The sequence below is a fragment of the Electrona antarctica genome (genome assembly GCF_951216825.1).
Source record: "Electrona antarctica genome assembly, chromosome: 19".
NCBI lineage: Eukaryota > Metazoa > Chordata > Actinopteri > Myctophiformes > Myctophidae > Electrona > Electrona antarctica.
In genome coordinates, this window is record NC_136800.1 from 3,388,575 (window position 1) to 3,411,538 (window position 22,964).

The window sequence follows — 22,964 nt, forward strand, 5'->3', positions numbered from 1 at the left end:
CATATTTTGTTGAACAAAGTTCCTACCTCTTTCTGCAGTTGTACTCGGAGGAACTCCTGGGAACCGCGGTGATGAAGGGAGACCAGGTGAACTTTGTTTTTGAGTGGTGCAACCACTCCTATAGTCATAGACAACTATGTGTGTTTGTCCCTGTGTCCCTTGGTCTGTCCCTGTGTCCGAGCACGGAAATATATAGCCTTTGGGGGGATGATATAGAGCGTCGCAGTCCCGCCTCCTACCCTGGACCAGGAAATGAAACCCAATGCATTTTCCTCAGACATTTCTTAAAGTATTTATTTAAAGACGTTTACGCCGCGGACAAAGCCAACTCGAGTCGTGACAACTCATGACAACACAAACAATATTTTGGACCAAACAAATAATTAGAAAGAAGAAAAAAACGGCAGGTTACTACACTTTTTTGTTGTTTTTCTTCTTTGTAATTATTTGTTTGGTCCAAAATATTGTTTGTGTTGTCATGAGTTGTCACGACTCGAGTTGGCTTTGTCCGCGGCGTAACCGTCATTTCCTGGTCCAGGGTAGGAGGCGGGACTGCGACGCTCTATTGTGATGTCAATATATCACCGTTTGTTTCATTGGCTGATTCTTGAAATTCATTTTTTCGATGAAGTTACTATATATCGTTACCAGAGTGTAGAGTAGGAGAGTAGCAACACGCTTTGATCTCGCCGCAAAGCGGGGTGCCTATGGGCTATAGTTCCAAACATTGCTCCTATGGCTGGAACTACACCATTGAGATAGAATGAGCACTTCCGCATTCCATTGTTAAAATGGGAGTCAACGCTAGTGTCGCCACTCTCTTACTATATTACTCTGATCGTTACACCCCTAGTCAACACTCATTTCCTATGTCCTGTATAATATGGTACTGTAGGTCCAGAGGGGGAGCCTGGAACTCCTGGTCAGTCCGTCCCGGGACATCCTGGACCGGGGGGAGACAGAGGTCAGCCAGGCCTTCGCGGACCGCTGGGAGCGAGAGGACCACCAGGACCCGTGGACAGATGTCTTCCTGGACCAAAAGGAGACCACGGCTTCCCAGGAAGCCCCGGCGTCCCAGGTTGGACATTTTATTTATTTAGCTGCTATACAAGTCTTTAGAAAAGAAGATAACCTACTTTGGCGGCTCTTGTGCATGCAAATTTCTGTTTAGTATAGCAAACCACAGCATTCTAGAATGTTTAGTTAGTGTTAGTCTAGTTTTAGTCGACTAAATATACAGTTGATTTAGTCGACTAAAATGTATTTTGGCGGGCCTTGATGCCGTTGTAATGACTATTTTTACACTTGCTGAAAATAGCCGATCTACAAGCTCACAAGTGTTGTGAGCTTGTATATCGGCTATTTTCAGCATGCAACCAAGTGTAAAATGACTTATACTGGATGTCAGTATATTTAGTCTTAGTTTTAGTCATCGTAGCTTAGTTTTCATTTAGTTTCCATTTAGTTTTCGTCAGCGAAAAAAGGTAGTCGACGAACATTTTTCGTCTTAGTTTCAGTCGACGAAATCTACACTTGAGTAAACCAAGCATGGAGTCTCATAATATCAGTGTTTTGGTGATGGTGTGTGTGTGTGTGTGTGTGTGTGTGTGTGTGTGTGTGTGTGTGTGTGTGTGTGTGTGTGTGTGTGTGTGTGTGTGTGTGTGTGTGTGTGTGTGTGTTCGGTGCTGCAGGTTGGCCCGGCCCACGGGGACCCCCGGCCCCCACGGTAGCAGCTTTAAAGGGGGACGCAGGGGACCAAGGCCAGACGGGACGTCCAGGCTTTGCCGGACCCAGAGGAGACCTGGGCCCCCCGGGAACACCAGTGAGTCACATCAACCCCCCCCCCCCCTAAATCAAATCAAATCACATTTATTTATTTTTTTAATATATATCTTTTATCCCACGATTTTGTAACCCATTTTTCACCCCTGTGTCAATTATCTAATGTGATCCTGGGCTCTACACACCCTCCGCCAACCTAGTCCCCATATATGGGGGACATGGGGAGAGCAACGGACTTGAACTCATGCTTCCTTCATGCCTGAGTGTCCAAGTGGCTCCTTTACACCTGACAGGGGGGAGTTTCCCTGGTTGGACGTACGCGTGGAAGGAACACGTTATTCCAACCAGTTCCTTTCCCCTCCATCAGGCGCCCCGGCTGGCCAGGGGGAGGCAGTTTAGAGACCAGGATTACTGCATGTTTTTTGTGAGGGTACCTACCCTGGCCTAGGGGACACGGGGAGAACATGCAAACTCCACACAGAAAGGCCCTTTCGCCAACCCCGCCTTGGGTATGGGCACTGATGACGCGGAGGAGGAAACACGCCGCCAGCACCCACAGCGTGCACACATTTATTTATAAAGCACATTTAAACAATTTTCATTGTACCAAAGTGCTGTACAGAACATCTCATCGATAGGACGATCACAGACAATAGGTGGGCAACAAAATACAGACAATAAAAAACAAACACATTTATGAGCAAACTGAAGTTATCGTAGGAAAGATCATAATAATGGGTTAAAAGCCAACAAACTAAACAATATTTTTTTTCAAAAATAGCAGATCTACAAGATCTACGGGCTTATAGTAGATCTGCTATTTTTCAACAGCTAAAGTTTTAAATGATGGTTAAAGTGGTTAAAAGCTATAAGGTGACACATACTGTATATGCGTCCTCAAAACGGCCTTAAAACTCTGTGTGCATATATATCGGCGAGGGGTGTGATGTGCCGAGTGGGAATAAGCGGATGATCAAAAAAATATCGATAAAAGCATTGGGGGGCAGTTTAGGCAGGCACAGAGCCATCTAACCGATTTAGCGCCATTCACATGGAACACGAGAACCTATTCTTTAGAACCTCTACGCCAAACACAGCTTTCTCGGGTTTGAATTGTTTAATCGCTTTTTGATCTGTTTCGACCGGTAGCTGATCTTGCTACCGCTAACGATATTCTGGGACAACAACACAACACACAACCGGCCATTTTGAAGATGCGAGCGCATCCACTTCCATTCTAAGCCCTGCAGTAAAACCACTGTATCTCAAAAACGACATTGCGGGGACAGAATCTGGGCCAGACAAGCGTTTTCAACGGCCTGTAGCAGGCGCTGTGATACTCGCGGTCGGCTTTATCCACCATCGACCGAGAGAACAACAACCGGTGAAGACACCACACACATCAGTTTGTCACAGGAACACAGAATTACGGATATTTGGATCTTCAAAGTAAGTGTCACGCACGATAAAACCCTGGCAGTACGCGATCAAGAGATGGATTAATGGTAGCGGTAAATGGGTTCTAATAGAAGAGTTACGATATTGAGGGGGCAGAAACCGAGAGCTCGAGCGCTGTTCATACAGCCTGAAGTTGGAGTTGGAAATACATTGTTTTCAACGAGGGCGGCGCAAATAAGAGCTACTGTATTTTAAGCATGTGTGCAACATGACAACTGCTTTAAAGTATTGTACAGTAACAACTAAAGTCTCTGTAATGTTTATGTTGTACGATTACTAAAAAAACAATCTAGAATAAAAGGGATTTAAGATCATTAAAGCTGGGCTGTTGCCTGGATCCAATGCATTTCTGCCTACTTCCGGTCCAGGGGACAATAATTTGTCCCCATTCTCAATAGAAGTCTACAGTATGTAGAAGAGCGCTGCCATTGGACTGGCCCCATGAAGTGAATGGCGTTTGCGTAACTCTCTTACTCTATGGCTCTGGGCAGGCATAGCAGTCAGTCGGATCCCACGGCCATACCCCTCCAGGAGGCAGCGGTGGCCGAACGGTCTTGTTATCGGAAGGTCGCCAGTTCGAATCCCCGGACCGGCACGTTAAAATTACCACCGCTGAAGTTCCCTTGAGCAAGGCATTGAACCCCTACCATGAAATGTTCTATGAGCAGGATCTGGCTGTAAACAAGCATCTCGAGCTTAGTCCATTCACCCTGGGTAAACAAAGAACTTTGCTTTCACTCGATCCTAATGGTTCAGTTTATGCTGTCTATTTAAGCATATTGACATTCACTACTACGGTAAATGCTCAACATGGATCTGTGCTATACCGCAAATGACAGCTGATCAGCTGACAGTGGTGAAACCCTTTCCACCTCCTGTAGTACTGGAGCATTTAATGTTGTGTTGACTTTGTTGACGAAAAATGTTTGTCGACTACCTTTTTTCAGTGACGAAAACTAAATGAAAACTACGCTTATACGATGACTAAAACTAAGACTAAATATACTGACAATTTCGTCAACAAATAAAAACTGGACTAAAATGTTACGAAGGGACTAGTGGACAAGAGATCCAGTATAAGTCATTGTCTCCACCAGGCCGAAGGCATGGGGAGAGAGTATGTTTTGCACTCGGTCCGTCCGTCCGTCCGTCCGTCCGTCCGTCCGTCCGTCCGTGTGTGTGTGTGTGTGTGTGTGTGTGTGTGTGTGTGTGTGTGTGTGTGTGTGTGTGTGTGTGTGTGTGTGTGTGTGTGTGTGTATGTCTGTCCGTGTGTCCGTCTGTGGACAGCTAATCTCTGGCACCGTTGGCTTGATCGCAGCCATACTCTGCACACACACTCCCTGAATGCCACAGCTGAACCTCTGCCCAAAGGCCTCTTATAGCGCCACCAGGAGGCCGCTTTGTGCAAAAAAACGCTATAACTGGCCAATTAGTGGGTTTTTTACCTCTAACTGCACGGATCTGTGTAAAACTTTGTATGCACACTCCCTAGAGGCCAAGGAAAAACCTTTGCCTGGAATTTTTCACATCTGCTCTTTATAGCGCCACCAGGAGGCTGACATATGTAAAACACATTTTCTAACATTTCCTTCAGATTTTATCCAAATTTCACGCAAATCGGTACACATGCTCTCCATAGTCATGTGATCAAGACGGGTTTGTTTGATTTCTCATAATCCATCCTGATTGGCTATGATTGGCTTCAAAGTTTTCAGGAGTAGCCCACTTTGTACAAATCACCACAACTCCTCAACGCAGCGTCCGATTGCGGTGAAACTGTGCATGCATATTCCCACTAGGCTGAGGAAGAAATGCCACTTGACAGTTTTCAAATCAGCGCCATGGTGGCGCTACAACAGGCCAAGTCGTGACACACACACACTGCGACGCGTTGTGAGCTTGTAGATCAGCTTGTAGATCAGATAGATCAGATAGATTTTCAGCATGCAACCAAGTGTAAAATTACTTTTCTTTTACTTATACTGGATCTCTTGTCCACTAGTCCCTTCCTAACAGTCTAGTTTTTATTTGTTGATGAAATTGTCAATATATTTACTTATTTAGTCTTAGTTTTAGTCACCATGGCTTAGCTTTCATTTGGTTTCCGTTTAGTTTTTGTCATTGAAAAAAGGCAGTCGACAAATATTTTTCGTCTTCGTTTTAGTCAACGAAAACACTGGTCCCCCCCACTATGAGAACCACTGCTCTAACGTATTCATCAGGACTATAGCTCCGTGTGTCCGGGTAGCTCAGTCAGTAGAGCTCTCGCCTTTGGACCACAAGTTCACAGGTTCGATCCCGGGCAGCGTTGCGAGTATAGCACGGCATGGGTGCGGCAAGTAGTGCGGGAAGTACTGGGAGCTGATGGTAGATCGTGTGGCGCTTCACCTCAGCAATCCATCTCCCCGGGGCGGGTCTAGCGCATTGTAACGGGGCAGAATCCCTCGTGTTACAGGCTGATACAGACAATAAGCCACTCCCGAGAGTCCCAAACTACTTCTAGCTCCGTCTTGGTAACCTGTACCGTATACTTCAAGCAGTGTTGATTTCGTCGACTAAAACTAAGACGAAATGTTTTCGTCGACTACCTTTTTTCACTGACGAAAACTACATGGAAACTGAATGAAAACTAAGCTATGGTGACTAAAGACTAAATATACTGACAATTTCGTCAACAAATAAAAACTAACTAAAGACTAAAATGTTAGGAAGGGACTAGTGGACAGATCCAGTATTAGTCATTTTACACTTGTTTGCATGCTTGAAATGGTAGATTGGCTATTTTCAGTGTAAAATCAGTCATTACGACGGCGTCGAGGTCCGCCAAAACACATTTTAGTCGACTAAATCAACTGTAGATTTAGTCGACTAAAATATTATGACATTTAGTCATATGTGACTAAAACCTATTCAAAACTTCGAAATTCAAGAGACTATATGACTAAAACTAAAATCTAAATTTGCTGCCAAAAACAACACTGACTTCAAGATGAATCTTTAACCTGGCATTATCCCCATAGGGGCCAGGAGCTAGGCCTGGGAGCCCGGGACCGAGAGGAGAGCCTGGTCCACCTGGCTACCAAGGACCCCCAGGTAAGAATCTATCGTCTTACCTCATGGGTTAACCGTCATCTGCATTCCATTCACCCAGAGGAAAAAGCAGGATCTGTCCCCATCAAATAGCATTGTGGTTTATATTTTGTAATTGTAATATTGTTGCTGTCCGGAGGAAACCTCCATTTTTGAGGTTTTTGATTTCATTCCATAAATCAGTGCTATTGAACACCCTTTACGTCTGTGTGTTGTTTCGAAAATATTGAACCAATGGAAAGTAGTAAAAAAACGCATTGGACAAAACCTCTTAACTCCATTGGACCCTCAAACTCCACCACCTCTCTCCTTCTCACGCAAGAAATTGACAATATCCAAAGTCACAACACCAACTTTGATGAGGCAGTATTGCATTGTTTAAAAAGATATAAGGTTTTATTCATTTCCTTAAAAACGTATATTTTTAATTTCCTGAAAAATTAACATTTTGGAGTTATCAGGTTTCCCCCGGACAGCAGAGATATGCAATAAAAAAATTGCTTGGAAGTCTAGGCTAAAGCACAACAAGGAGGGAGAATAGATACCAGAGATCTCTGATGGGAGATTAATTAAGCAAAAAGCCACATGTATTTGCTGTAACGATGCAGTAGACTACAAGGACTGACTCTTGTTCTGTGTTAATTAATTCAAATCATTTCTGTATTGTAAGAGAGAGGGGGGGGGGGGGGGGGGGGGGGGGGGGGGCGAGTAGTCAGTTTTATCGTTTTGGACACATGTACTTGTTCAAGAACATTAATTCTGCTTATTGAACAAAAACCATTGTTGTGAACTGTGACGTTTTTAGGAGACACTGGAGACCCTGGCTACAGCGCTGGCCCCCCTGGTACACGTGGCAACAAAGGCTTCCCCGGACCACCAGGTGTGTCATGAGCAGTGGTGTAATGTTGAATACTGAAACCTTGACAGTCAAACGTGCCAATGGAAAAAAATAAACAGTGATATAGTGACATCACAATATAATCTCCTCCCCATAACCTCTCCCCCTTTATCATACAACAACAGCTGTGGGTGTGGCTTCAGTTCACCCATCACCACCCACCAGGCAAACAAACCAGGCATACTTAATTAACTGGTGGGTGTGTCCACATGAAAACCGAATGATCATGTTTTCGGGTGGAAACAAATCACGGCACTCCATCTTTACGATTCAATAACACTGAGCATACGGCGAGTGTACAGTATACATATCATGCGTGCCCATATATGGAGATATATGGAGATCCCTGATGTCATCAATATTGGCCAGCAACTCTACATCTGACCTCAAACCCTTAGAACCTGTTCTGATCCTTCCCCATCCATCCTTCCTCTTCGATGTCTCCCTTTTGACTGATACATTGTCCATTCAAACTCTAGACAGGCCCGCCCCAAAGTTATGAGTGCAGCCGCGCCCGGCAGCCAGGTGAAAACTAGAGTTCTCAACAGGCCCTAAAAAATTAAGGCCCGGCCCTCATCAAACCTTGTACACTCAAGAGATCTCCATATATGGAGCTGACCTGTTCTGACATTCCATATGTTGATCTGACCTCATCAAACCCTGTACACTCAAGACATGCTCCTTATATGGCCAGTACAGAATTCATTCCATGTTGATCTGACCCCCCATGCCAAAGCGCCAGCGCTCAACGAGGCGGATGCGTGCACGCGACCTCGCCCTCGCCCTTAGGCATCTTACGGTCATATAAATATCACACCCATGTGAAGTGAGGGGCGCTCTTATCCATCATACATCATCTCAATGATGTAATCTCGGCCAATTAGAATTTGCGTCCTCACCTTCGTCTTCAACGTTTGCGTTTACACGCACCCACAAAGCTGGACATAGGAGGGGCTAGCGTCCCTCAAAAAAATAAAGTGAGTGGTACTATACTGTACTGTACTGTACTGTACTGGCCCTCCTCCCTGGCCTGTGTGTGTCTGTGTGTTAGGCTGTGCAACAGTGACACTTGGTGATGAACACAAACACTATAACGCTATTTTCGTGCTCGGACACAGGGACACAGGGACAGACCCAGGGACACAGCCACACACATAGCTGTCTATAGGAGTGGTTGCACCACTCAAAAATAAAAAATACAAAACTTTGTTTCCCCATATATATTGCTGCAGTAATCTGATCCCATGTCATGCCAAGTCTATCATAGCAGCACTTGATTCTCAGCCCCGAGGCAAGCCCCGTTAATATCAGAATACTGATATGTTATTGATTTGCAAACATGACCAGCTTGAATTACTTCAGTCTAAATTTGTAGCTTAATGAGTAGTATTAAAATGCTATCATCTTTTTGAGTGGTGCAAACCACTCCAACAACTGGCTTTGTTAGTACCCGTGTGTGTTTGTGCCTGTACGGGTGAGCATGGTTGCTATGGTTAGTATGTGACGTCACTGACATCACATACAATAAATGTGTAGTTGCACCACTCAGTTCACACGGGTGTGAACAATGTATTTGTGTTTAGTTTATAAAGTTAACATAACTATAATTAAGAGGCATTTGAAATTAAATAAAACTTTTCAGGATTCCAATTGAAAAAATATAAAACAAATATTCAGGATTTCAAGTCAAATAATAGCAAAAAATAGCTGCTCTACAAGCTCAAAACGCATCGCAGTGCAACGCGTTTTAGATCAGCTATTTTTTGCTACGACAGTATAATATGAAATGTGGCCCCTCTGGAGTGAGTGTGGAAATATAGTGGCCCTCTCCATCTTCAAAGTTGCCCATACCCCCCTGACATATAGTTGGTGGAGTTGAGAGAGCAACTGAACAGTAGCCTGCAGTGACAGAATGGTCGTTGCGGCGAGAGGCTTCAATTCAAGCCCTTCCGACCCCATAAACATGAACTAGAAATGCACTCTGTCGAGGTGCCAACTTGCGCCTTTCGCAAGCAGAGCGAGCAAGTACTGCTACCAACGAACTGCTGTTCTAAATCCTTTAACCCGTTTATTGACCTTATACCAACCTTGAAGCGTACCTTAGTCACGTCAACCATCAACAGCCAATAAGGGACCACCATTCTTACCCCGACATACATACAGTACATACATATACATTACCCAGCCATACGATCACCAATCGTACCCTCGTTACGTCAGCCAATCCCTGATTGGCCCCGACGGACAACACCTGTAATTACACGTCAATTTATTTATTTAATTATCTAGCTCGCCCCATTTTCTTTTTCTTTTCGTTTTCTTTTCTCCCGTCGCCGCCGTTTTCATGGCCGCCAGTTCCCACGTGATGTTATGCGGGAGGCCCGAGTTCTCCAGACCGTGGCGGATAAAGGCCTGCTTGCATAGCGTCTTCAGGCTAGGACTCAAGTGCAGGAGCTGCAGGATGGGTTTCGCGTATCCATATGCGGATTGGGTCGCGTATCCAAAGAGGACGACGAGATCTCCCACCATGCAGTGGCACATGCCGTACATCGGACGCCAGCATTTCCCCTTGGTCTCGACCTTCGTCCAGGAGAGGGTCTCGGCGTTGAATTTCCACATTTCCTCGTTGAAGTACCCGCCGCCGAATATGTACAGCTCCCCGTTGTAGGCAAAGGCCGCGTGATCCTCCCCGTTGTAGGCAAAGGCTGCGTGATCCCTGTGTCCTTTTCGGTGAACCTTTGCAGGAGGCGTGCTCAGCCAGACGTTGGTCTCTGTGTCAAGCACTCTGATCTTAATATTATGGTCTCCTTTCCCCCGACCCCCTCCCCCAACCAGAAACATCTTTGTCCCGATGATGTGGGCAGAGTGACCACGTGTGGAAACGTACGGCAGAGGGCCTCTGGTGATAAGTACAGACCAGACCATTGTGTCCGTGTCCAACTTGTTGGTGTCTCCCGTGTGTCTCGCATCCTCCGTGCGTCCTCCGTGTACATACATGGCCTTCCCCGAGACACAGGCCGAGTGGTGCCTCCTCGCCTTCGGAGCGGTCCCGGATGTCGTGGGCTTGGACCACCCGTGGGTGTCCACCTCGAATGCGTGAAGAGTGTCGCAGAGCTCCTCTTCGTAATAGTTGAATCCTCCCCAGATGTAGATGGTATGTTCCATTAGCACAGCCGTGTGGCCCCGGCGCATGGAGGGAACCTCGAGGGGACGTTCTCCACTCTCGGTTGCCGCCGGAGGCAACTTAGTCCAGTGTAAAGTCACCGTGTCGAGGACCTGCACGTCGATCAGGTCAATGTTCGTCATGTAACTGTATCCTCCAAAGGAGTAAACTTTGTCCCCAACCGGCACAGCGGGACAGGAGACCAAGTATGACCGTGCAGGTCCTCTTCTCGGATGCACCCTTCCTCTGTTCAGGGGCACTGTCCAGAAAAACATCTCTCTCTATATGTCGGTCTCCGTCTCTCAGAGTGCGTCTTGTCCACTGCCACTGCTTTTTTTGTGATCTATCGATCTCTTAGATTACTCTGATCCAAATCTCCAAAAGCTCTGGGTCTGATGCCAACAGAACACAAACCGTTGCTGTGCCGGTGTAACAACGCAGATTTACGCAGGCGTTCTTATTTGCATATATACGTTTATCTCTTACATGACACTGGATCCAATTCAAAGGAGCCTTATTGGCCTGAGAAAACATACATTTACGTTTACATTGCCAAAGCAAAGTGTCAAAATATAATAAAAACTGTTGAAAATGAGGAAAGTATATACAGTTGGAGAGGGGTACAGCATTTTGTAAACAGAGCTATGTCACATTATGTCGTTATATACATATTTTTTTAGCAGCAATTATTTTAAATAGTCCCAATTTGGGACAAATTGGGACTATTTAAATAGCATACAAAAAACCTCTGATTTAAGATGTGTTTAAAAGTAGCAGCTCTGTTTAAGTGTACAGTCGGCCTAGCGGTCAATTTGGTACAGATACAGTAATAGTCCTTAGGGTGGTTGTATTCCATCGGCTAGCCTTCTTTTGTCGCTACAGTTCACAAATCTCGCTGCTGTATTATTTGCACATTGTTGTATTTCTCCCAATAGGTATGGGAGTTTTTTTTTGTCGTTTGGTCATAGTTTCAAACTCATGTTGGGATGCACTGAATTCCATATTTCTGTTTAAAAAAACCTTTCTAAAGCTGATAATAATAAAGCTGATTAATGAGACTTTGACTGTGTGCCGACCAGTGTTGTTTTCGACTAAAACTAAGACGAAAAATGTTCGTTGACTACCCTTTATCACTGACTAAAACTAAATAAAAACAAAATAAAAACAAATCTATGATGACTAAAACTATGACTATATGTATTGACAATTTCGTCAACAAATATAAACTAGACTAAACAGTTAGGGAGGGACTATAGTGGACAAGAGATCCAGTTTTATGCTAGGTTGCATGCTGAAAATAGCAGATCTACAAGCTCACAACGTAGCGTCGCGCTATTTTCAGCGTGCAACCAAAGTGTAAAATCTGCCATAGCAACGATATCAAGGCCTGTCAAAACACATTTTAATCGACTAATTCAACTGTAGATTTTTAAGTCGACTAAAACTAACACTAAAACATTCCAGGTGACTAAATGAAAACTATTGAAGAGACTATGACTAAAACTAAAATAAAAAACAACACTGGTGCCGACTCAATATCTGCCAAAACATCAGGTGACCTCTTCAGCACTCGCAGCTGTTCGGTCAGCGTATACAGCCCTTAATTCTTACACAAAAACACAAAGCAACCAGGCATTGTGGTGTGATTCATAAAACACAAAGCAACCAGGCATTGTGGTGTGATTCATAAAACACAAAGCAACCAGGCATTGTGGTGTGATTCATAAAACACAAAAGCAACCAGGCATTGTGGTGTGATTCATAAAACACAAAGCAACCAGGCATTGTGGTGTGATTCATAAAACACAAAGCAACCAGGCATTGTGGTGTGATTCATAAAACACAAAGCAACCAGGCATTGTGGTGTGATTCATAAAACACAAAGCAACCAGGCATTGTGGTGTGATTCATAAAACACAAAAGCAACCAGGCATTGTGGTGGGATTCATAAAACACAAAGCAACCAGGCATTGTGGTGTGATTCATAAAACACAAAGCAACCAGGCATTGTGGTGTGATTCATAAAACACAAAGCAACCAGGCATTGTGGTGTGATTCATAAAACACAAAGCAACCAGGCATTGTGGTGTGATTCATAAAACACAAAGCAACCAGGCATTGTGGTGTGATTCATAAAACACAAAGCAACCAGGCATTGTGGTGCGATTCATAAAACACAAAGCAACCAGGCATTGTGGTGTGATTCATAAAACACAAAGCAACCAGGCATTGTGCTGTGATTCATTGTACGTTTCTAGGGGACACAACAACCACCACCGCTAATGATTTTACCCTCTTCTCCCAAAAGGTTTGAAGGGCGAGCCGGGGCCTAGCAGAATTATTTATGAACCGGGTATTCTGGGTGCGCCCGGTCCCCCTGGTGATGGCGGAGCCCCGGGCCACCCTGGACCTTCGGGACCGCCAGGCCGAGCAGGTCTGAACCTTTCTCTGTGTGTCTCAGTATATGCTCACTGTAATAACCCATTTAGACCTAAGTTCCATTCTACAAATGCCTTCTAAATCCTGACAGTTTTCTGAAGTTTCTAGTCAGTCGTTCTCAAACAATTTCATGTCAAGGACTCCCAAAAAATATATGTATTTGGCCGCCGACCCCCATCTGAAAATATGTTGTTCCAGGGACACCCCCCCCCCCCCCCCCAAGAAGCAAAGATTTGAGTTAAAAACCTTCGCTGTGAAAGAATATATTCATATAACATTTGGGCCACATTTTCACGATTTTTCAAAAATAGCAGACCTACGAGCTTGTAGATCTGCTATTTTTAAATAGCTAAAGCATAACATAATGCTTACAAACACCAAAAAGGGTTCCCGCCCAAAATGGGATAATAAGATGTGCTATAAATAAATTGCCAGCCTCTAGGTGACGTGCTACTGAAAAGCAGGGTTGAATTACAGTTGCTGTAAATGTAGTCACGTCCACATAGTTTTTCTAACTATTTCTCTGTTGCTGTTCTTTATTATTGATTTCTGCATTATCAATTATTTTTTGCTACAGTGTTGAGGAACAAGAATCAGCTCATTTGACTCCGTATTAGATGTAACGATACAAACTTTGAATCTTGAATCCTGGAATACCAAGTTTATTTTCTATTCCGAAATTACAATAGTAATAATACAATTGTCGGCAATACGCCTTGTTTTCTGTTCTCTGGATACGATGGAGCTTTGTAGATTCCGTACTGTAATTGAACTGTAGAAAAAACATGCTGTTTTTCCATCGGTAACACTATTAGTTAAGAAAAGATTCAAGATGCAGAAGTTTGTTTTGCGCGTGTGGTGACACTGAACCTTTCGTCTTTTCTTGATATGAAGGCCCCCATGGTCCCAAAGGAGTGCTGGGTGTCAGCCCACCTGGCTCACGGGGCTTTACTGGATACAAAGGAGACAAAGGACCCCCGGGACTGCCAGGTGCGCGTGCGTGTGTGTGTGTGTGTGTGTGTGCGCGTGCGTGCGTGTGTGTCTGTGTGTGTGTGTGTGCGCGCACACACACACAACGTGCTTACGCGTCTATGGGCTGTGTGCAGGCATTCATAATATCATTTACTTAATATAGTTATATAGTATGCCGACTGTAAAACCCTGAAACCGTTCTCTCTAATGTTGTCCACATGCGGTTATTGTCTCCACCAGGCAGAAGGCATGGGGAGAGAGTATGTTTTGCACTCCGTCCGTGTGTGTGTGTGTGTGTGTGTGCGTCCGTCCGTCCGTCCGTCCTTCCTTCCTTCCTTCCTTCCTTCCTTCCGTCTGTCTGTTACCAGCTAATCTCCGGCACCGTTGGCCCGATCCATGCCAAACTTTGCACACACACTCCCTGCCCCAAATATTCCTCAACGGCCTGTTATAGCCCCACCATGAGGCCGATTTAGGCAAAACACATTTCTGTAGATTACTCGTACACATTTTATCCATACATCACACAATTCGGTATACACTATCTCCATAGTCATGTGATCAACACGGATCTGCACCATTTCCCATCTTCCTTCCTGATTGGCTAAGATTCGCTTCCAAAGCTCACATGATTGGTCCGTTTCGAACAAAATGCCACAAATCACAAACACAGTGTGCAATTTCCGTGAAATTATACACTCACATTTCCACTAGGCTGAGGACGACATGACACAATTTATTTTCCAAACCAGCCTCATGGTGGCGCTATAACAGGGCAATTCCTGTTTTTACCTATAACTGCATCGTTCTGTGTACAACTTTGTATGCGCACTCCCTAGAGGCATGGAAAAACATTTTCCCTGCATCCCTCCACATCTGCCGGTTATAGCGCCACCATGAGGCCGATTTCTGCAAAACACATTGTTTATATTAGTCGCACATATTTCATCCAAATCACATGCAAATCGGTATACATGATCTCTGTAGTCATGTGATCAAGACGAGTCTGTTTGATTTCTCAGATTCTACACTGATTGGCTAAGATTGCCTTCCAAAGTCTTCAGGAGTGGCCCGTTTTGTACAAAATGCTGCACATGTCCTGCTCATCCAGAATTCTATCCTCAGAGATGCTATGAGTGATCTGGCTCTGCATTTCCTCAACACAATGAAGAAAATTGTTGCAAAAAACAAACAAACATGTTTATATCACTCCTTAACATTTTGCCAAACATCACACACACTCCTATCCTCCTGGTGGAGACCTGTGCCCAGAAGGGCACTTTTTCTAGTTATTTTTGCATTGTGCTGGGTTTTTTTTGTTTGGTTTGGTTTTGCTGTAGTTAACCCATTTAGGCCTGACGTCGAAAGAAGCAAAGATTTGAGTTAAAATGTTCAATCTGTAATAATATATATTCAAAGATTTGAGTTAAAATGTTCATTCTGTAATAATATATATTCAAAGATTTGAGTTAAAATGTTCATTCTGTAATAATATATATTCAAAGATTTGAGTTAAAATGTTCATTCTGTAATAATATATATTCAAAGATTTGAGTTAAAATGTTCATTCTGTAATAATATATATTCAAAGATTTGAGGCACATTTTCACGATTTTTCAAAAATAGCTAAGTATAACATAATGCTTTAAAACACCAAAAGGGGTTCCCGCCTAAAATGGGCTAATGATTTATTTAACGCCCTGAGCAGGTCCACCAGGAAGCTCGGGGCCGTCGGGCCATAAGGGCGGACGCGGGCTTCCGGGCAGCGGCGGTCCGGGGACGGCGGACAGCTTCCTGATCGCCAGGCACAGCCAGAGCATCCGCGTGCCCGACTGTCCCCGAGGCAGCAGCCTCATCTACTCCGGATACTCCCTGGCCTTCATCAACGGGAACGAGAGGGCTCACGGGCAAGACCTTGGTTAGTAGTACATCTATCCTCTGTTGATCAGAACTATATAGGCCTGTCACAGACCATTATATCATCATCATCGCCTAATTATTTGAGATAATCGAATAAACATTTTCATAATCGTTCGTGATCGTTTGCATGTTGAAAATTTTTCCTATATGTTCAAAGAATTGCGGAAACAGAGCACCGAAGTCTGACGTCAAGATCGGTAGAGGGCGCAAATCCACGGGTTCATGTACTTTTTATTTGCATTGTAATCCCCATAGGGGATCGCCTCATATAAGTATTGTGTTTGAAAAATAAACATGTCACCCTGGCCGCTTCACTCATATGGATATGAAGAATCAATTGACTGAGATAAAACGCTATTGTTACTGCTACTGAATTAGTAACATTTTCCCTAGAAACAGACTGTATCATATATGAGTGACTGACTGTCACAAACGATACAGAGACACCTCCCTGACAATAACGCCGAGACAGCTTGTTTATTTTTGGACCACAAAAGAGAGAGACCTAGTGCTGAAAACTCCATTATGGGCCATAAGGCCATAGCCACACACCAAGGAGTGTTTTCTCCTGCAAAACTAATGCTTGGAATGGATTCAGCATCATGAAAACCCCCTATAATTGGCACATATTATGCCAATTATGAAAATTGCTCAACATATCCAAGTTAGCATCCGGCAGTTTCCTACATGCTGGGGACCCATAGTCAACATTTCTAACATAAAACCTTGGTGTGTACTCAACATGCCTGGGTTCACATTCTGGCAAGTGGACTAATATGGTTTGCCTCCTTTGAACAAACACCTGATGCTGTCTGTCTGTCTGTCTGTCTGTCTGTCTCTCAGGTACAATGGGGAGCTGTCTCCCTCGCTTCTCCACCATGCCCTACCTCTTCTGTGACACGGAGAGCAACTGTCGCTACGCCTCGCGCAACGACTACTCCTATTGGCTGTCCACGGACAAGCAGATGCCTGCCACCATGGTGTCCATCAGTGGAGCCGAGCTGGCTGCCTACATCAGCAGGTCAAGCTTGTAGATCGGCTATTTTCAGCGTAAAATCAGCCATTACGACGGTCATCGAGGCCCGCCAAAATACATTTTAGTCGACTAAATCGACTGTAGATTTAGTCGACTAAAACTAAAACATTCCAGGCGACTAATATGTGACTAAAACTAAATGAAAACTATTCAAGAGACTATGACTAAAATCTGAATTTGCTGTCAAAGTCAACACACACACACACACACACACACACACACACACACACACACACACACACACACACACACACACACACACACACACACATACTGGTTTTTGTGGTTTGTGGGGACCAACATTTTTTTCATCCCTCGTGGGGACCACCCTTTCTAAAGGTTATACAGCTATGAAAAAAATCAGGTATAACAACTATGGCTTTGTAAGCTTATACACGACTTTAAATATCAGAATTGATGAAGTAATTGCTGGACCATGCCATATGGGGACTTGTGAAAAATCTGGTTAACATGGTTGATGGGGACCTCATTTGAATATCATTTAAATAATTCACACAAGGTCCGCTCTAATGTGATTAATGGGGACCTTGCAACAAGTGTAATTACTAACTAGTAAAACGCCCTTAATGACTTAATACTAGTATTAAAATGTTATTGCCTTCTTTCATGTCCAATGAATTTGTAATTAAGTTATTAAGGTAACATACCATATGGGAAAATAATAATAATAATAATAATAATTCAAAACCATAACCAATTCAAAAATAGCTAAAACATAATTCAGTTTTCAAATAAAAAAATAGCCAATCTACAAGCTCAAAACGCATCAAAGCACAACACATTTTGAGCTTGTAGACTGCTATTTTTGCTATTTTTGACAGTATATGCATTGTGACCCCCTGGAGTGACTGAAAATATAGTGGCCCTCTCCATCATCAAAGTTGCCCAACCCTGACATAGATAATGCACAATGTTGACATAAATAAATGACACATAAATTGTAGAACAACAATTTTAATTGTACAAGCGAACAAATTGGTACTAATATCCTGACTACGCCACCTCTCGCTTGTTGAGGGGGCAGGAGGAACCCCTAGAGTGTAAACTTTGACCAACTTCCCCTTTAACAGGAACAATGTACGAGAGGCATTTGTGGAAAATGTAACAACTTTATTTATATATAACTACACAGTATATATTAAAAGGTTAGGGCAATACATCAGTGAGGCAGATAAGATAATAAAGTGAAAAGTATATAATTAGCTCAAATACATTTTGGGAAAGAAAGTGGACAGGCCTAGCACGAAAAAAAACTTGTGCAATACAACAATAAAATCAATACAAAACATGCAGTGCAGGGGGTTAACAAATACACACCAATAAAACCCAAACCAATAAAAGACAGTCATACTAAATAGTAGATAGATAGTAGGTATTTAGAACACACTTTCAGTTCTGTGATATATGGGGACATTTAACACACTTTAAGCTAATGTGCATCACGGGGCCATATAAAAACACACACACAAACAAACAAACACACATCTTAAAACATGCATCTTGGGGACTCCGTGCTAAATGTGCATCATGGGGACGTCTTCTGAAGTTTCAATTATTTTGCCTTCAAGCTTGCATAAATACACACACACACACATCTTAAAACATGCATATTGGGTACCCCGTGCTAATGTGCATCATGGGGACGTCTTCTGATGTTTCAATTATTCTGCCTATTATGTGATCTACAATATTTAGACTTTTAATGCCCTTTACATTAGGCTAATGTGCGTCACGGGGACATACATGCTGTTAGAGTTCTCAACGGGCCTGACAATAAAGCCTGGACCCGAACTGGTCCAACCCAAGGCTTGGCCCGGCCCGAAACATTACCATAATGTTAAGTCTGATAAGCCCCAGTAAAGGAAAAAACACCACCAGTTGGCTACGGCTATGTTGTTAAATTTACATCATTATACCGAGTGAGTGTGTGAGAGAACGGACAGTCATACTAGACATTAGGACATTACACAACATCCTTGTAAGGTGTGCTCTCCCCATTTACCTTTTCAATGGAAGTGGATGTCTTGGCAACTGCTGGAGCCATGTGTGTCTGTTTGGGAGTCTCCAACCCCTGTTGCAGGCATGTCATTCAACATCTGTTTAGAATAAGATTCATTGAATATTTAAAAGAGTTAGGCATGTGAAAGTAGTGCACTTGACTATCAATGTTGAATGCACTTATTGGAAGTTGCTTTGGATAAAAGCGAGTTCGAAATAACTCATGTAAGATAATGTTACTAGTATTACAACATCCTGATGTAGTCCAATATACAATTTTGTTACATAGTAGGTATTTAGAACACACTTTCAGTTCTGTGATATATGGGGACATTTAACACACTTTAAGCTAATGTGCATCATGGGGACATATAAATACACACACACAAACAAACACACACATATCTTAAAACATGCATCTTGGGGACTCCGTGCTAAATGTGCATCATGGGGACGTCTTCTGAAGTTTCAATTATTTTGCCTTCAAGCTTGCATAAATACACACACACATCTTAAAACATGCATATTGGGTACCCCGTGCTAATGTGCATCATGGGGTCGTCTTCTGATGTTTCAATTATTCTGCCTATTATGTGATCTACAATATTTAGACTTTTAATGCCCTTTACATTAGGCTAATGTGCGTCACGGGGACATACATGCTGTTAGAGTTCTCAACGGGCCTGACAATAAAGCCTGGACCCGAACTGGTCCAACCCAAGGCTTGACCCGGCCCGAAACATTACCATAATGTTAAGTCTGATAAGCCCCAGTAAAGGAAAAAACACCACCAGTTGGCTGCGGCTATGTTGTTAATTTTACATCATTATACCGAGTGAGTGTGTGAGAGAACGGACAGTCATACTAGACATTAGGACATTACACAACATCCTTGTAAGGTGTGCTCTCCCCATTTACCTTTTCAATGGAAGTGGATGTCTTGGCAACTGCTGGAGCCATGTGTGTCTGTGGGGGAGTCTCCACCCCCTGTTGCAGGCATGCCATTCAACATCTGTTTAGAATAAGATTCATTGAATATTTAAAAGAGTTAGGCATGTGAAAGTAGTGCACTTGACTATCAATGTTGAATGCACTTATTGGAAGTTGCTTTGGATAAAAGCGAGTTCGAAATAACTCATGTAAGATAATGTTACTAGTATTACAACATCCTGATGTAGTCCAATATACCATTTTGTTACATAGTAGGTATTTAGAACACACTTTCAGTTCTGTGATATATGGGGACATTTAACACACTTTAAGCTAATGTGCATCACGGGGACATATAAATACACACACACAAACAAACACACACATATCTTAAAACATGCATCTTGGGGACTCCGTGCTAAATGTGCATCATGGGGACGTCTTCTGAAGTTTCAATTATTTTGCCTTCAAGCTTGCATAAATACACACACACACATCTTAAAACATGCATATTGGGTACCCCGTGCTAATGTGCATCATGGGGTCGTCTTCTGATGTTTCAATTATTCTGCCTATTATGTGATCTACAATATTTAGACTTTTAATGCCCTTTACATTAGGCTAATGTGCGTCACGGGGACATACATGCTGTTAGAGTTCTCAACGGGCCTGACAATAAAGCCTGGACCCGAACTGGTCCAACCCAAGGCTTGGCCCGGCCCGAAACATTACCATAATGTTAAGTCTGATAAGCCCCAGTAAAGGAAAAAACACCACCAGTTGGCTGCGGCTATGTTGTTAAATTTACATCATTATACCGAGTGAGTGTGTGAGAGAACGGACAGTCATACTAGACATTAGGACATTACACAACATCCTTGTAAGGTGTGCTCTCCCCATTTACCTTTTCAATGGAAGTGGATGTCTTGGCAACTGCTGGAGCCATGTGTGTCTGTGGGGGAGTCTCCACCCCCTGTTGCAGGCATGCCATTCAACATCTGTTTAGAATAAGATTCATTGAATATTTAAAAGAGTTAGGCATGTGAAAGTAGTGCACTTGACTATCAATGTTGAATGCACTTATTGGAAGTTGCTTTGGATAAAAGCGAGTTCGAAATAACTCATGTAAGATAATGTTACTAGTATTACAACATCCTGATGTAGTCCAATATACCATTTTGTTACATAGTAGGTATTTAGAACACACTTTCAGTTCTGTGATATATGGGGACATTTAACACACTTTAAGCTAATGTGCATCACGGGGACATATAAATACACACACACAAACAAACACACACATATCTTAAAACATGCATCTTGGGGACTCCGTGCTAAATGTGCATCATGGGGACGTCTTCTGAAGTTTCAATTATTTTGCCTTCAAGCTTGCATAAATACACACACACACACATCTTAAAACATGCATATTGGGTACCCCGTGCTAATGTGCATCATGGGGTCGTCTTCTGATGTTTCAATTATTCTGCCTATTATGTGATCTACAATATTTAGACTTTTAATGCCCTTTACATTAGGCTAATGTGCGTCACGGGGACATACATGCTGTTAGAGTTCTCAACGGGCCTGACAATAAAGCCTGGACCCGAACTGGTCCAACCCAAGGCTTGGCCCGGCCCGAAACATTACCATAATGTTAAGTCTGATAAGCCCCAGTAAAGGAAAAAACACCACCAGTTGGCTGCGGCTATGTTGTTTAATTTACATCATTATACCGAGTGAGTGTGTGAGAGAACGGACAGTCATACTAGACATTAGGACATTACACAACATCCTTGTAAGGTGTGCTGTCCCCATTTACCTTTTCAATGGAAGTGGATGTCTTGGCAACTGCTGGAGCCATGTGTGTCTGTGGGAGAGTCTCCACCCCCTGTTGCAGGCATGTCATTCAACATCTGTTTAGAATAAGATTCATTGAATATTTAAAAGAGTTAGGCATGTGAAAGTAGTGCACTTGACTATCAATGTTGAATGCACTTATTGGAAGTTGCTTTGGATAAAAGCGAGTTCGAAATAACTCATGTAAGATAATGTTACTAGTATTACAACATCCTGATGTAGTCCAATATACCATTTTGTTACATAGTAGGTATTTAGAACACACTTTCAGTTCTGTGATATATGGGGACATTTAACACACTTTAAGCTAATGTGCATCACGGGGACATATAAATACACACACACAAACAAACACACACACACACATCTTAAAACATTCATCTTGGGGACTCCGTGCTAAATGTGCATCATGGGGACGTCTTCTGAAGTTTCAATATTTTGCCTTCAAGCTTGCATAAATACACACACACACACACATCTTAAAACATGCATATTGGGGACCCCGTGCTAATGTGCATCATGGGGTCGTCTTCTGATGTTTAAATTATTCTGCCTATTATGTGATCTACAATATTTAGACTTTTAATGCCCTTTACTTTAGGCTAATGTGCGTCACGGGGACATACATGCTGTTAGAGTTCTCAACGGGCCTGACAATTAAAGCCTGGACCCGAACTGGTCAAACCCAAGGCTTAGCCCGGCCCGAAACATTACTAACTCCCCACTGTCAGGTGTAAAGGAGCAACTTGGGCACTCATGCATGAAGGAAGCATGAGTTCAAGTCCGTTGCTCTCCCCAGGTTGACGGAGGGTGTGTAGAGCCCAGGATCACATTAGATAATTGACACAGGGGTGAAAAATGGGTTACAAAAATCGTGGGATAAAAAATATTTTAGTAAAAAAAAAAAAAGAGCGTCTGCTAAATGCCTAAATTGTAATGCTTATACTGTGTGTGTGTGTGTGTGTGTGTGTGTGTGTGTGTGTGTGTGTGTGTGTGTGTGTGTGTGTGTGTGTGTGTGTGTGTGTGTGTGTGTGTGTGTGTGTGTGTGTGTGTGTGTGTGTGCCTTTGCGTGCTGCATGTTCTCCATCATGGGATCTAGGTGTTCGGTGTGTGAGCTCACCTCCAATGCCGTCGCCATCCACAGTCAAACCGTCCAGCTTCCAAACTGTCCACAGGGTTGGGGTTCCCTCTGGACTGGATACTCCTATGTCATGGTAATGCTCTCCTTCATCTGGATACTCCTATGTCATGGTAATGCTCTCCCCGCTCCATCTGGATACTCCTATGTCATGGTAATGCTCTCCTTCATCTGGATACTCCTATGTCATGGTAATGCTCTCCTTCATCTGGATACTCCTATGTCATGGTAATGCTCTCCCCGCTCCATCTGGATACTC

General features: G+C 43.3%; 1 protein-coding gene across 1 annotated transcript in view; it reads left to right on the top strand.

The window, feature by feature from the left end:
• Positions 1 to 22,964, top strand: part of LOC306943785 (uncharacterized protein) — an 85,887-nt gene that overhangs the window by 58,191 nt on the left and 4,732 nt on the right. Inside the window, exons 40-49 of the mRNA XM_079530313.1 lie at positions 39 to 86; positions 896 to 1,078; positions 1,692 to 1,822; positions 6,261 to 6,333; positions 7,136 to 7,210; positions 12,700 to 12,825; positions 13,725 to 13,820; positions 15,511 to 15,720; positions 16,566 to 16,743; positions 22,667 to 22,781. Of these exons, the coding sequence (XP_079386439.1) occupies positions 39 to 86; positions 896 to 1,078; positions 1,692 to 1,822; positions 6,261 to 6,333; positions 7,136 to 7,210; positions 12,700 to 12,825; positions 13,725 to 13,820; positions 15,511 to 15,720; positions 16,566 to 16,743; positions 22,667 to 22,781 (1,235 nt within the window). The remainder of the gene's footprint in view (positions 1 to 38; positions 87 to 895; positions 1,079 to 1,691; positions 1,823 to 6,260; positions 6,334 to 7,135; positions 7,211 to 12,699; positions 12,826 to 13,724; positions 13,821 to 15,510; positions 15,721 to 16,565; positions 16,744 to 22,666; positions 22,782 to 22,964) is intronic.